Source organism: Gorilla gorilla, chromosome 5 (genome assembly GCF_029281585.2).
Source record: "Gorilla gorilla gorilla isolate KB3781 chromosome 5, NHGRI_mGorGor1-v2.1_pri, whole genome shotgun sequence".
Taxonomy (NCBI): domain Eukaryota; kingdom Metazoa; phylum Chordata; class Mammalia; order Primates; family Hominidae; genus Gorilla; species Gorilla gorilla.
Window position 1 is genome coordinate 37,744,343 of NC_073229.2, and position 13,150 is coordinate 37,757,492.

Below are 13,150 nucleotides of genomic sequence, written 5' to 3' on the forward strand. Positions count from 1 at the left end.
AAGAGGGCAACATTATTGGAATATAACTTTTTTTAAAACGAATCCTGCCTCAGGTTTATTTGTACAAATAGCACAGGAGGACACCAGCCCCATGCAGACGGCAGCCCAGGGGGTCACCCCAGTCCTTCTGTCCTCATATTGGCAGACAGAGATCTCTACCCTGAAGCCTTTGTAGGGGCCTGGGCACCTTTGGGAGCCTGAGTTGGAACTGAAGCTGGAGCTGCAGCCTGGGCCTTGGTTTGGTCCTGGGCCTTGGTTTGGTCCTTGGCCTTGGCCTTTGGCTGGCACAGCCTGAGCCCTTTGGCAATGCAGGCACGAGCACACTTCCAAAACTTGGGGTAGGCAATGTAGGTAAGTCAAATGAGCTCACAGCTGACACCCTTTGGGATCTTGGGCTTAACCTCTTTGGGCTTTACGAGGGCCTTGATAGCCTTGGCACATGTACTCATGGCCTTGGCACTGTCGGCCTGCATCTTCTTTAGGCCCTTCTTCTTGTGCTTCTTGGTAAAGCGCATGTTCCTCAGGAACTTGGGGTCCACCCCCTTAAGAGATTTGTATCTTTGTGATCGGGGTTTCTTGATACCATTTCTGTGCCATTTTCGGGACTGGTTGTGCGTGGTGTGGTTCTTGGACTTGGCCATGTCTGCACCTTAAGCCACAGCTCCTGAAGCACCTAGAACCAGAAGTTGAATATAACTTTAACACAAGTTGTGACAAGGGACAGAAAGGAAAAGATAAACAATGGGCAGATCACAGAGGGCTGTGTATACTATATTAAATAACTTCGTATTTATGCTGTAACTATCAATGATTTTAAAGGAGAATGACTTGATCAGATTTTTGTTTTAGATAAATTATTCTGGTAGAAATATAAAGACAGATAATATTGAGCCAAGACTGAAAGGAAGAGAGACCTGTAGGAGGTACTGACTCAGTAGTGCAGGTTTGTTATATAGGTAAACTCATGCCATGGGAATTTGTTGTACAGATTATTTCATCACCCAGGTACTAAGCTTAGTGCCCAATAGTTATCTTTTCTGCTCCTCTCCCTCCTCCCACCCTCCACCCTCAGGTAAGCCCCTGTGTCTGTTGTTCCCCTTTTTGTATCCATGTGTTCTCCTCATTTAGCTCCTACTTTTAAGTGAGACCATGCAGTATTTGGTTTTCTCTTCCTGCATTAGTTTGCTAAGGATAATGGCCTCCAGCTCCAACCATGTCCCTGCAAAGGACATGGACTCATTCTTTTCTATGGCTGCATAGTATTTCTTGGTGTATATGTACCACATTTTCTTTATCCAGTCTACCACTGATAGGCATTTAGGTTGATTCCATGTCTTTGCTGTTGTGAATAGTGCTGCAATGAACACGCATGTGCATGTGTCTTTATGATAGAATAATTTCCATTCCTTTGGGTATATACCCAGTAATGGGATTGCTAGGTCAACTGGTAGTTCTGTTTTTAGCTCTTTGAGAAATTACCATACTGATTTCCACAATGGTTGAACTAATGTGCACTCCCATCAACAGTGTATAACTATCTACTTTTCTCAGCAACCTTGCCAGCATCTGTTATTTTTTGACTTTTTAATAATAGTCATTCTTACTGGTGTGAGAGACCTGTCTTATTAATAAGATAAGGAAATCTAATAGAGAAAGGGAACAATTTGTGACACAAGATACAGAATGATATGAGGGGTTGGAATCAAGGGGTGGTCTTTACAACTTGGAAGAGGAACCTTATCCTCTGAGACTGGTGAAGGAAGAGTTCAGACCTCCCTATGATAGGATGTGAGGAGCAGGAAGGAAGTGCATATCTGGCAGTATTCCATTCCTCCCTTTTTCTGAGCCCAGGGTGAAAGTATAAATAGATACTCACATGTCTATATCCAAATATTTAAAATTTATCAATCAAGCAAAAAGTAGTTAAATAAAATGTTAGATATGTATGTTCAATAGAAAATGCCTATCTTGACAGATATACCTTCTTTAAAATTTGGGAAGCCAACTTTATTTAGAGTTTTGGACTCCTTGGAGTTCTATGCTAGAATATAGAGTCCTGAGAGAGCCACCCCAGCCCATGATCCAATCCTCTTGTCTTCCTACTTCTGTCCCCACAATATACCACGAGAGACCTACAAGGACACATGTAGACACCCAAGCCTGCAAGCCCAGACTCAGGCCACATCCCTCTGGAAATAGCCACTCCTTGGCCACCCCTTGAGCTTAGAGATGCATCCACGGTGGGTTCAGCCATCCTTGGGGGAAAAGATCCTGGAGGAAGTCCATGGAGGACCTATAAACAGGCTCATGGCAATCTGTGCAAGGAATTCTGAGGTTCTGGGTACTCATAGCATAATGTAGAAAAGGAAATGTGGTTCTGGGTGAACATATCCCCCTTAGCTTCACACACCCCTTGCCCTGTATGGAGGAGCTCAGGTATGAGGCCAGAATGATGCTCTCTGAAGATCAGGGCACAGGGCAGAAGCTCCTCTTGCCCAGGCCTAGGAGTGGTACAGTCCAGTAGCCTCCATGGTCTTGACGGAACCCGAAAACAAAAAAAAAAAAAAAAGAAAGAAAGCTAAAGTTATTAGCCAACGCTGAAGTTGGTTGGGGATCCATCCAGAGGAAACAATGCTACCTCTCAGGTTTTGTTCTTTTAACTCCCGGGAAACAGTATCCAAGTAGTTTGTCAGGAGAATTTGTTTTTTCTCTTGAAGTAGAAGCACTCACCAGTCAAGCAAGCATGGATTAGAATCCCTGAGGTACTACAGCTTACACGCATTTGCTTGGTAGATTTTTTTTCCTACTCACTGCCAATTTGAGTGGACTCATAAAGTTTGCTTTGTGCCACAAGCATGAACTGGAAGGGCAAAAAAAAGACATCACCACAAAACTCACTTCAAAGCCAGAGAGCTCTTGAAACTGATTTCATCTCAGGAGTCCCCAGCAGTGCTGAAAGCAGGTCACCTTCAGAAAGAGATCCGTCCACCGTGAAGGCTGCAGAGCTTTCATGAAGAGCAGGTCTTCTCCCCTGACATAAAGGTAAATCTAGGTGTAAATGGCATCACTGGCCAACAGAAACAGGGGCCCACAGAACGAGGAATGTCCAGAGGGCATTTTTTAAAATCTTAATATTAATTTTCTTTCCAAGGAAATGAAATATTTCAAAAAGGATAAGGATGACACGAATTAAATAACAGAGCAATGACAAGACACAAGTTATATCATTTTAAAAAATATTTTTATGCATGTGTAAAATGTTCTTAATGTTACTTTAGGGGTACTTTAACTTCTCTTCCTGTGTATTATACCTGAACAATGATGGAATGATGTTTTTAAAAAAAAAAATTAGGATTCTAAAGACCTTTTCTACCATTAATTTTCTATAATGGTGCTGAAATCTTATTATCTGCATTTTATTGCTATGAAAACTAAAATATAGAGCAGTTAAGTGACTATCCAGTGAACAAGTGGCAGAACTGGAAATAGCACCCAATATTTTATCCTACCTATTAAATCATATATCTTGCTAACCTAGAGGTGCCTCTTTTCACACTAATCTACTTTTGATTCATAGCTATGGAAGTCCTGAATGCTGACCTATTAGAAATCTGTAATTAGTCAGCACCTAACTATATATTAGATTCTGTTAAGTAATGACATTACAAGAATAAGGGGGATGAAACTGGAAACTTTTCGAAGAAATAAAACTATTCCTAAATCTTTGAAGACAGGTTAACTTATGACATGTCATCCCATGCACCATGTATCAATAAAAAAAAAAGTTCCAGTTTAGAAAAGAAATGGTAAGGAAAATGTTCACGAAGTATTCAGATAAATTCATGCATAATGCATTGCTAATATATGCCCTAATATTAATTATCTCTGTTGTTTAAATCCTCCTGCAGTAATCTGCCCTCTCTCTCAGCGATTATTATTGTCTACCTTGTACCTAGATCTATGTATGCAGATTTTACTTTCCCCACTAAATTCTAAAGGTGGTGATTGGGTCCCATACATTTTTTGTGTCCTCTGCAGTGGATAACAGTGCCTCAGTCATGGTAGTAATAAGTTGTTGCTGAATGAAAACAATGCATATATTGGATTATATCACTAGGCTTTTTAGATTGATGTCCAAGACCACCAGATCTAGTCATTAGGTCTGTACCTAGGACTCCTGTCAAGGACAGAGCTCTGGGTGAGATAAATTGCAGGTCTAAACCAACAGCAATTCTCATGCTCTAAATTCACAAACCAAATGAAGGACTGTACACTCTAGAAAGGCTGCTATTCAGATTTTTAAAAAATAAAACAAAGTAGATACAAATCCCTCTTTTAGTGTTCACTCTGACTGCAGGGAAGGATATACAGGTATTTCTTATCAGGCCAGAAAGACTGCCTAGCTAAGAAATAAACATCTCAAGTTAAAGATTTTTATTTCCACTATATGGGCAACTCTTGCATAGTGAACTTGCACTCAGAGAAAATCTGTTTATTGTGCAGTAAAAAGGAAAGTCCCCAATAATTACGAAGCATCATGTGTCCTCGAAGAAATGAAGTCAATAACAGTATTCCAATGTGTGTTGTATCTAAACTAAACTACAAAAGTAGCTTTTTACCATTGCATGCAAATGATGGCTGGAAAATAGCCCACTTTACATAATTGCACAGCTGTGGGCAGTCTGGCTTCCAAAATTCAGGATGCATCGTGATAACATGTGTAGGACCCAGAAAGGGGTTAATTTTGAAAACAGTCACTTTCATATACTCAGATGGAGACAGAGCACCATTATTGATGTTTAATCGATCAATAGGCATTTCTTCCTATGATATGAAGTTTACATTACCCTCCATCTGGAGTGAGTGAAGGAATAAGAAGGAAATCTGTCAAACGCAAAATTACTTCTTATTAGCTTTGCCCATGTCATTTCAGTTCAGCTTACTACATGTTAATCTTTTCTATGACTTAAATAAAGCAATAGAAAGTGATTGTACTTTAACCCTTTTGTGGATTTCTCAAACGCTTTAATCTAAACGCAACAATTTAGACCATGCTCCAGGATGAGCTATCATATCTCTGTCTCATAACATGATCAAGTAATTGGCCAGTTACTTTGTAGGTTCCATTTCTTCACCAGTTCTATAAAATCCTACAGTTCCAGATTTCTCAAACCCCTTCTTTCTGCAGCAACTCTGCTCCCCGTTTCAGTTTCTAAGTCTAGAAAGCAATGTGGTAGAATGCAACGAGTATGAATTTAGCTACAAATAGACCACATTTAAAATTTCAGTTCCATGGAACTGCCTATACGAGACCCTAAACAATATGTTAACCTCTCTAAGACTCCATTTCTGTATCTGTAAGATGGTTACACTAGAGCCTGGCTCATAAATTAAATAACATATATGAAGTGCCTGGTACATAAAGGTCACTTAATTCATACACATAGCCTTTCCTCACCCTCAAATGGGATCACTTGTTTTTTTCTGCATTTAGAATCATGTTTTGTGAATGGTGGTGTTTGTTTCATTTCCTAGACTCTGGCTTATTAATTCACATAGTCAAAGCATAGTGTAGAAGGTGCAGATTTGTATCTTCTATTTCAGAAAAGACAAATTAGTAAAAATTTTTTGAAATGGTGAACCAGGCTGGGTATGGTGGCTCACGCTTGTTGTAATCCCAGAACTTTGGGAGGCTGAAGTAGGAGGATTGCTTGAGGCCGGGAGTTTGGTATGAGCCAGAGCAACATAGAGAGACCTCTGTTACTACAAATTTTTTTTAATTAGCCATGGTGGCATTTGCCTGTATCCTAGCTATTCAGGAGGCTGTGGTGGGAGGATCACCTGAGCTCAGGGGACTGAGGCTGCGGTGAGCCATGTTTGTGCCACTGCACTCCAGCCTGGGCAACAGAATGAAACCCTGTTTCAAAAAAAAAAAAGCCAACCAAGCAAGTGTGTTTAGCTGATGACCTAATGACCAGGGAGTAAGATTGTTTAGTGCTTTGGTAAGTTATTTTTATTTTGTTATGTATTATAAGTTTGATTATTACCATTACTGGGGTGGAAGTGAGGGGGTTGTCAGGACAAGTGCATATCCTCCTGAATGGATAAATAAGGCAGAGGAAGGCATGTGACCTAAATGTGTGTGCTACAGACCATGTGTACTATTCTCCATCATGTATCTCCTAAATTTTCTTAGTAAAGAAAGACGTGAACAGGAAGCTCCCTCCTTAACAAGGTCTCACTGTGCGCCTACGATTTCCCCATTCATGCCTACAATGTTAAAGTCTTCCAAAGGAAGAGTCTTCAGACCTTCTGTACATGTAGTGACAATCATCTGCTGTGTACAGAAAACCTCCAGGTAGGAGAGAGACAGCTGCTGCCATTGTGTTTAAATTCCTAAGATCAACACTAGGCATTTTAAGGTAATAAATAGCAATAGTTCTCATTGTAGCAATTTCTTTTTTATTCATATTTTTAATTGACAAATCATAATTGTATCCATTTGTAAGGTACAGTGTGATATTTTGATATATGTATACAATGTGTAAAGATTAAATCAAGTGAATTAACATATCCATCGCTTCACTTATTCTTTCTGGCGCGATATTTGAAATTTACTCATTGATTGCTATTTTGAAATACACAATTTCTATCTAGTTCAGGGCCACATGGGCAACCATTAGAATGCAGTATAAAATCAGTAGGTACTAATGAATAATGAATGAAGTCTCACTCCCAAACCAGGCGATCTAGTGGAAAGTTTAACATAATTTCACAATCCAAACCATTGTTCACCCACTTGTTCTGCTTCTTGCTCTCTGTATATCCTACCTTCATGTGTGCAGGCTGCTCAGCCACTAAGAAACCTATTACCTGGAACAAGTTCAACCTGCTGCTTTCGTCTGACCTAGACTTTGCAATGCAATAAGAAATCCTTCTGTATTAAGAATGTAGAATATGGATTATAAGTGTTAGGTAATTCTTTGGTCATTAGGGTCACACAAGGTTGACCACTGAGCATGCTCATGACACAACATCAAACCTGTCAAAATGGAGCAGCATGGATTTCATTTGTGATGGGACCTCCTGAAACGTGAAAAGACCAGACAGAATGTAGCCAATCAATGACCATTCACCAGCACAGAGAGTACAAAAAATACCACATTTCCTTATTTTTGCTTTCTTTTTTTTTTTTTTTTTTTGAGACAAAGTCTCACTCTGTCACCCAGGCTGGAGTGCAGTGGCATGATCTCGGCTCACTGCAACCTCTGCCTCCTGGGTTCAAGTGATTCTCCTGCCTCAGCCTCCCAAATAGCTGGGATCACAGGTGTGTACCGCGCCTGGCTAATTTTTGTATCTTTAGTAGAGACGGGGTTTTGCCATGTTGGCCAGGCTGGTCTCGAACTCCTGACCTCAAGTGATCCACCCACCTCGGCCCCCCAAAATGCTGAGATTACAGGCGTGAGCCACCATACCCAGCCTCCTTATTTTTCTCTAAATCAACTCAAGTCCAATTCTAAGCCCCACTCCCCTGACAAGTAGAAAAGTCAAACTCAGTCATTACTAGAGCTCTCCAATCATAGGTCACATAAAAAGTCCCTGGGTCTGAAGCAGGACGAGACATTGCAGAGGCCCCACTGGTTATGAGACATCGGGAGATACAGAAAACCACCAGGGTCTCCATGGTCCTGGCCCTTTGGGATAGGGCCACTCATCTGCTTCTGTTCCATTTGTGGGGTTCAGAAAATCCTCAGCAAAACTGGCAGTGCCCTGCCTCTGAGGTGCATCAAACAGGTGTCTCATTTGAGTCATGCTGCTCCCTCGGGTGGCTGCCACTAGAGGGGACATGCCGCCCACTACTGATGAAATTCATCAACCTCCAACCTTCTCCCAGTCCAGGTGAATGATCTCTCCCCTCCCTGCTCAACGCTCTCAAAAGCATTCTGGGCTCTCCTCTCCTTCTCTGGTGAAATCTAATCTCGTCTGAGCTTAGGCTTTTTCAAAAATCAGGAAGACCTTCTGCCTTTGAGGCAAGAGAAGGCAAAGCCTGGATTTCTGTTAGAAATGGGAAGGATAGAAGTGACTCCAAGAAGGAAGCAATACCGAAATCTTAGGAAATTATCCCATCCCGTTGGTGTCATAAAAAAAGCAGATGAGTTAGTTGCCCTTGACTTTCTGGCCTGGGAACTGGGTAGGACCAACTCTCCCAGACAGAGAAGTCCTGGGAGCCACAGTCAGGATGCACCACCCCCAGGCACACTGGCTAAGTGTGAGAACCAAGAAATTATCATGGGTGTTTCAGGGCAGCACCCCCGTGTGCCTTCCCACCCATCCCTCAAGGGATTCTGGGCAGAGGTTCCCATGGGCTTGGAGTAGCAGTAAGTTAAATGAAATAGGGGAGATGAACTGAAAGAATCACAAGACCAAAAGCATGGCAGGAATCTGCAAACACAAGACCAGCCTACCTTTGAGCCTAAAATCCAGCTGGATATTTGTGGAGAGGTCACCTTATTCATGGCCAAAGGGCTGACCAGATCCACGCCAGCAGGGAGTGCTGAAGAGGAAGAGAGAAGCTTCTCCACAGGACAGCATCAGCACCGAGAGCTGGCTTGAAAGGGCCCTGAGGACCAAGCAGATAAGAGAGGTCATGGTTAGGTAGGGGCTATTGAGAGCCATGACATGGACACACAGCCTTGACATGGACACACAGCCTTGCAATGGACACACAGCAGACAAACAGCAAGGGAATCACAGGGCACCAGAGCAAGAGGACAGGCAAGGCAAATGTGCCCAATGCTTGGAGACTCTGCCAGGGAACTGGGGCCTCCATATACAGGGATCCCACTGCTAGAGGTTCTGGAAAAAGTGCCGTCTAGACATGGACTTCAACTGTGCCCTGTCTGGCTGGTATTGCTGAGAAAACTTCAGTTACACTTCCAAGCACAAGCAAAAATCTCTTCACATTATAAGAAAAAAAATCATCCTTTTAAGCCATGAGGTCTCATGTTCTGGTCCCCAGGTAATTTGACTGAGATTGAACTTAGCAAATGTTTACGGAGACAGAAAACAATGATTAACAAATTCATTAATTCAATTAGGGCACAGGGTAGCTCCTCCAAAAATGTTTGTTGTTGCTGCTGCTGCTGCTGATAATTAAAATCTTGTTTATAGATAGGTTGTGATGTATAATCATTTCATAACTAAGTCCTTATGCCTTGATGAGAACTATCATTATGTGTAAATATTGACTAAGGCTGAGCTTCACACATGCCATTGAAATTTCAGTTTATAATCTCCTGCTAACCAACAGTAATGAACTAAACTGAGACCTCAGATCCAACAAACAACCTGCTGGCATTGACGGTTGGAGGTGCACACGTGATCCTAAATCAACATATCTTATAATCGTTTTTCGTATTTTGCAGACCATCTGGGCTTTACTCATAGAAAGAAATTCTTCATGAGAATTCTGAAATTTCTTCATCATTCAGTGACTTCTAGGATTTCTAATGGTGAAGATCTTCTCTATGATTCAGGCCCCCACAGAGCACCAGGAGGTTGGGGGACCAACGGCTTCTGGATTCAATGGGCCTCTGATACTCTCAATGTGACCCAGTGCAGTTTTGCTAGAAGAGTGGTGCTTTTTCATTAGGAAGCCATCTTGTCCTGAGAATGACCAAAAAAAATTAATTTTCTAAATGTCAGCGCAAACTGGCAAGAATAAAAGTGCTGAGCTGAGTTTGGTGCCAGTGGCAAGAATCTACTTTTTAAAAAATTATCAGCAGTAAGTTAAAGATTGCATGGCAGGCTGGGTGCAGTGGCTCACGCCTGTAATCCCAGCACTTTGGGAGGCCGAGGTGGGTGGATCACCTGAGGCCAGGAGTTCAAGACCAGTCTGGTCAATATGGTGAAACCCCGTCTCTACTAAAAATACAAAAAAAAGTTAGCCAGGCATGGTGGTGGGCGCCTGTAATCCCAGCTACTCAGGAGGCTGAGGCAGGAGAATTGCTTGAACCCGGGAGGCGGAGGTTGCTGTGAGCCAAGAGCGTGCCATTGCATTGCAGCCTGGGCAACAAGAGTAAAACTCTGCCTCAGGAAAAAAAAAAAAAAAAAAGATTGAATGGCAGTAGAAACTGGACTTTCCTAGACACTCCCTCTGCCCATCCCAACCCTCCAAATACACACCTCCATACACACACACACACACACACACACAACCACACGTCCATGCCACAACACACCCCACCACACCCACAAATGTCACACGTACTTTACTTAATAATTTACCAGATGGAAATTTAAATTATGGGATACTGTCTGTAAGTAAATTAGCGTAAGTCAGTAACTTAAACATATTCACTAAAACCCAAATCCAAACTCGCATTTTGCCACAAGTTACCCTTTACTACCATTCACTCCAAACCAATCAGCTGAGGTGTCTGCACCAGCAGGACTACCAGAAAAGGGAAGCAACATTTCCTCTGCATAGAGCTTGGGGGCTGGGAGGGACCCTCTTTTACAGGCATGAGTGAAATTAATGTGAAAGAGGCAAGAAATCTTACTGTGCATTCCTGTACATAGTACATTATCTCCTCTCATCTGGAAGCATCTATTGAAGGGCAGGCTACTGTAGAAGGCATTAGGATTATCAAGACAAATTTGAAGAGAAATAGTGTGTTTGAATTTAGCTTTCAGCATTCAAAGCTCGGAAAGACAATAGTTTGATAGATTTTGTAGATGGAGAGAGAGAGAGAGAAATAAAATCTTCTAAATTCTTTTCCTGTATCAGGAAACAAGCCTGAGGGCTCAGGTCTCAGACTTTCTTCTATAATGTAGATAAGATTCCCATTCTGCTTATGACAGGCCATTATGCTTCTTGCCCTAAAGTGGAAAGAGGATATGCCAAAGAGGAAGACGACAGATAGAAAATTCTGAACCTTTAAGAAAAGTCTAGAGGCTGCCCCCAGAAGGAGATTGTGGGAAAAGGAGATGAGAAAGGCCAAGAAAGCAAGGTCCAATATCAAGGTTCTCCCGGTCCACTCTGGGGTGGAGCAGCTTTTAAAGTATCCAGTAAGGGCTGGGCGCAGTGACTTATGTCTGTAATCCCAGCACTTTCAGAGGCTAACGTGAGTGGATCACCTGAGGTCAGGAGTTCGAGACCAGCCTGGCCAACATGGTGAAGCCCCATCTCTACTAAAAATATAAAAATTAGCCAAGTGTGGTGTCACATGCCTGTAATCTCAGCTACTCAGGAGGCTGAAGCAGAAGAATGGCTTGAACCCAGGAGGCGGAGGTTGCAATGAGCGAAGATCATGCCACTGCACCCCAGCCTGGGTGACAGAGCAAGACTCTGCCTTAAAAAAAAAAAAATCCAGCAAGGTATACGAGAACCCACTAGTGGCACCTTCCTGGGGTATAGCAGGGTGTAGTGGCAAGCCTTCCCCATAGCCCAGGGCACAGGCACAGCCTCATCAGAGGAGTGGCCTCGTGAGTCTTCTGACATTCCTGTCCCAATAGCGTGCATGGGGACTCAGGTAACCACATGCCTCACTGTGAGGATGCATAAAGGACCCACACAGGCTGGGTTACAATGAGGATGCTCTCGGGTGGGGGCTTTAAGAAAAGGGACAAATGGCCCAAAGCCAGATGGAACCAGCATTTCTCCATGATCACCAGACCAGGAAGCAGGAAAGGCCAACCACTCTGTCTCAGAAGACAGTGAGGACATAAATGGCCTCACTGCTAGGAGATTGTGTGCCACCTGGGGTGGGTGGTGAGAGCCAGGGGTGGGAAATCTGAAAGATCCAAAGAGGCAGAGCCACAACTACACATCAGACTAGGTTTCTAGAATTTTACTAAAGGTGGTGTCCCCTGCCCTAACTGCCCCAACCCCCCACACCTACCCAGCAGACAGGGACTTGTGTGCAAGATGAGAACAATAAAGAGACCAGGTTTTCTTTGAGCAGAAAAGTGTAACATGAGCAAATTTGCCACTTGAGTTCGGCAGCTTCAGGAAGTCTCAATTAGCTACATGTGTAGACGAAAGATTCTGAACCTTGGAGAAGATGCTACTGGCTTCAAAAAGACAAAATTTTGGCTAGGTGCAGCGGCTCATATCTGTAATCCCAGCACATTGGGAGGCCAAGGCAGGAGGATTACTTGAGGCAAGAGTTCGAAACCAGCCTAGGTAAAATAGGGAGACCACCCCCCCCCCGACCTCTTTAGAAATAAAAAATAAAATTGGCTGGGCACAGTGGCCTATTCCTGTAGTCCCAGCTACTCGGGAGGCTGAGGTGGGAGGCTCTCTTGAGCCCAGGAAGTCGAGGCTACAGTGACCTATGATGGCACCAGTACACTCCAACCTGGGCAACAAAGCAAAAGTCTATCTCCAAAAAAAACAAACAAAATTTAATCCTTTGACCATGTGATTTTGTATCGTATGTTATACTGTATTATGTATTATGCATCATGTGTATACATTATTTAGACATTTTTTGGTTTTAAATTCTTCAAGTGGATGTGCCTAGGTAGCTGGACATTTTGTCTTCTCGTCCTTCATCCCGGGTCCGGGTCATCCCACACATGCACCGCCTCTTGGGCAGATCAGGGAGCTCTTCTGCTCTGTCAGAAATGAGACAGGAATGGAACGACTGGCTGTGTGGTGAGGCAGGGCCGGGGAGAGGAGAAACTCAGGGGTACAAGGGTGAGGGGAGGGAGACAGACTCCTAGTAAGTCTTCTCATGAGGTCCGAGAGAGAAGCAGCCACATGATGGCTACAGAAACAAGGAATGAAAGCTTTCATGTCTGGCGTGTGGAGCACATAGGGCCATCTGAGTGCCTTCTCCAACCTTGGAGAAGGCACTTTCTATTCTCTGCACAAGGGAGATTATGAATTATGGATTATGGATTGCAATGGGGATACTTGAGCCAGAGGTAAGAAGGTGAAGTGCATGTCCTACTGGAAACTGGGTGTGTGTGTGTGTGTGTGTGTGTGTGTGTGTGTGAGAGAGACAGAGAGAGACAGAGAGAGAGAGAGAGAACACGAGTAAGAACAGCAAGACTGGCTAGTAAGAAATCTACTAGGAATGCATTTCTAGCATGAAAGGCATGATCCTAAGATTATACGTAAACACAAAGAATCAGCAGCCCA

General features: G+C 43.1%; 1 protein-coding gene across 1 annotated transcript; it reads right to left on the minus strand.

The window, feature by feature from the left end:
* Nucleotides 1-227: 227 nt before the first annotated feature.
* On the minus strand, nucleotides 228-3,002 carry LOC101137457 (large ribosomal subunit protein eL29-like). The gene is made up of 2 exons (XM_063707241.1): nucleotides 2,899-3,002; nucleotides 228-673 (listed from the first exon to the last, which is right to left on the minus strand). Exon 2 carries the CDS (start codon nucleotides 639-641, stop codon nucleotides 357-359), a length of 285 nt encoding a protein of 94 aa, XP_063563311.1. The 5' UTR covers nucleotides 642-673; nucleotides 2,899-3,002; the 3' UTR covers nucleotides 228-356.
* Nucleotides 3,003-13,150: the final 10,148 nt, after the last annotated feature.

Coding starts and splice junctions, on each gene's coding strand:
- LOC101137457 (XM_063707241.1), bottom strand. CDS start 641: ATGGCCAAGTCCAAGAACCACACCACGCACAACCAGTCCCGAAAATGG.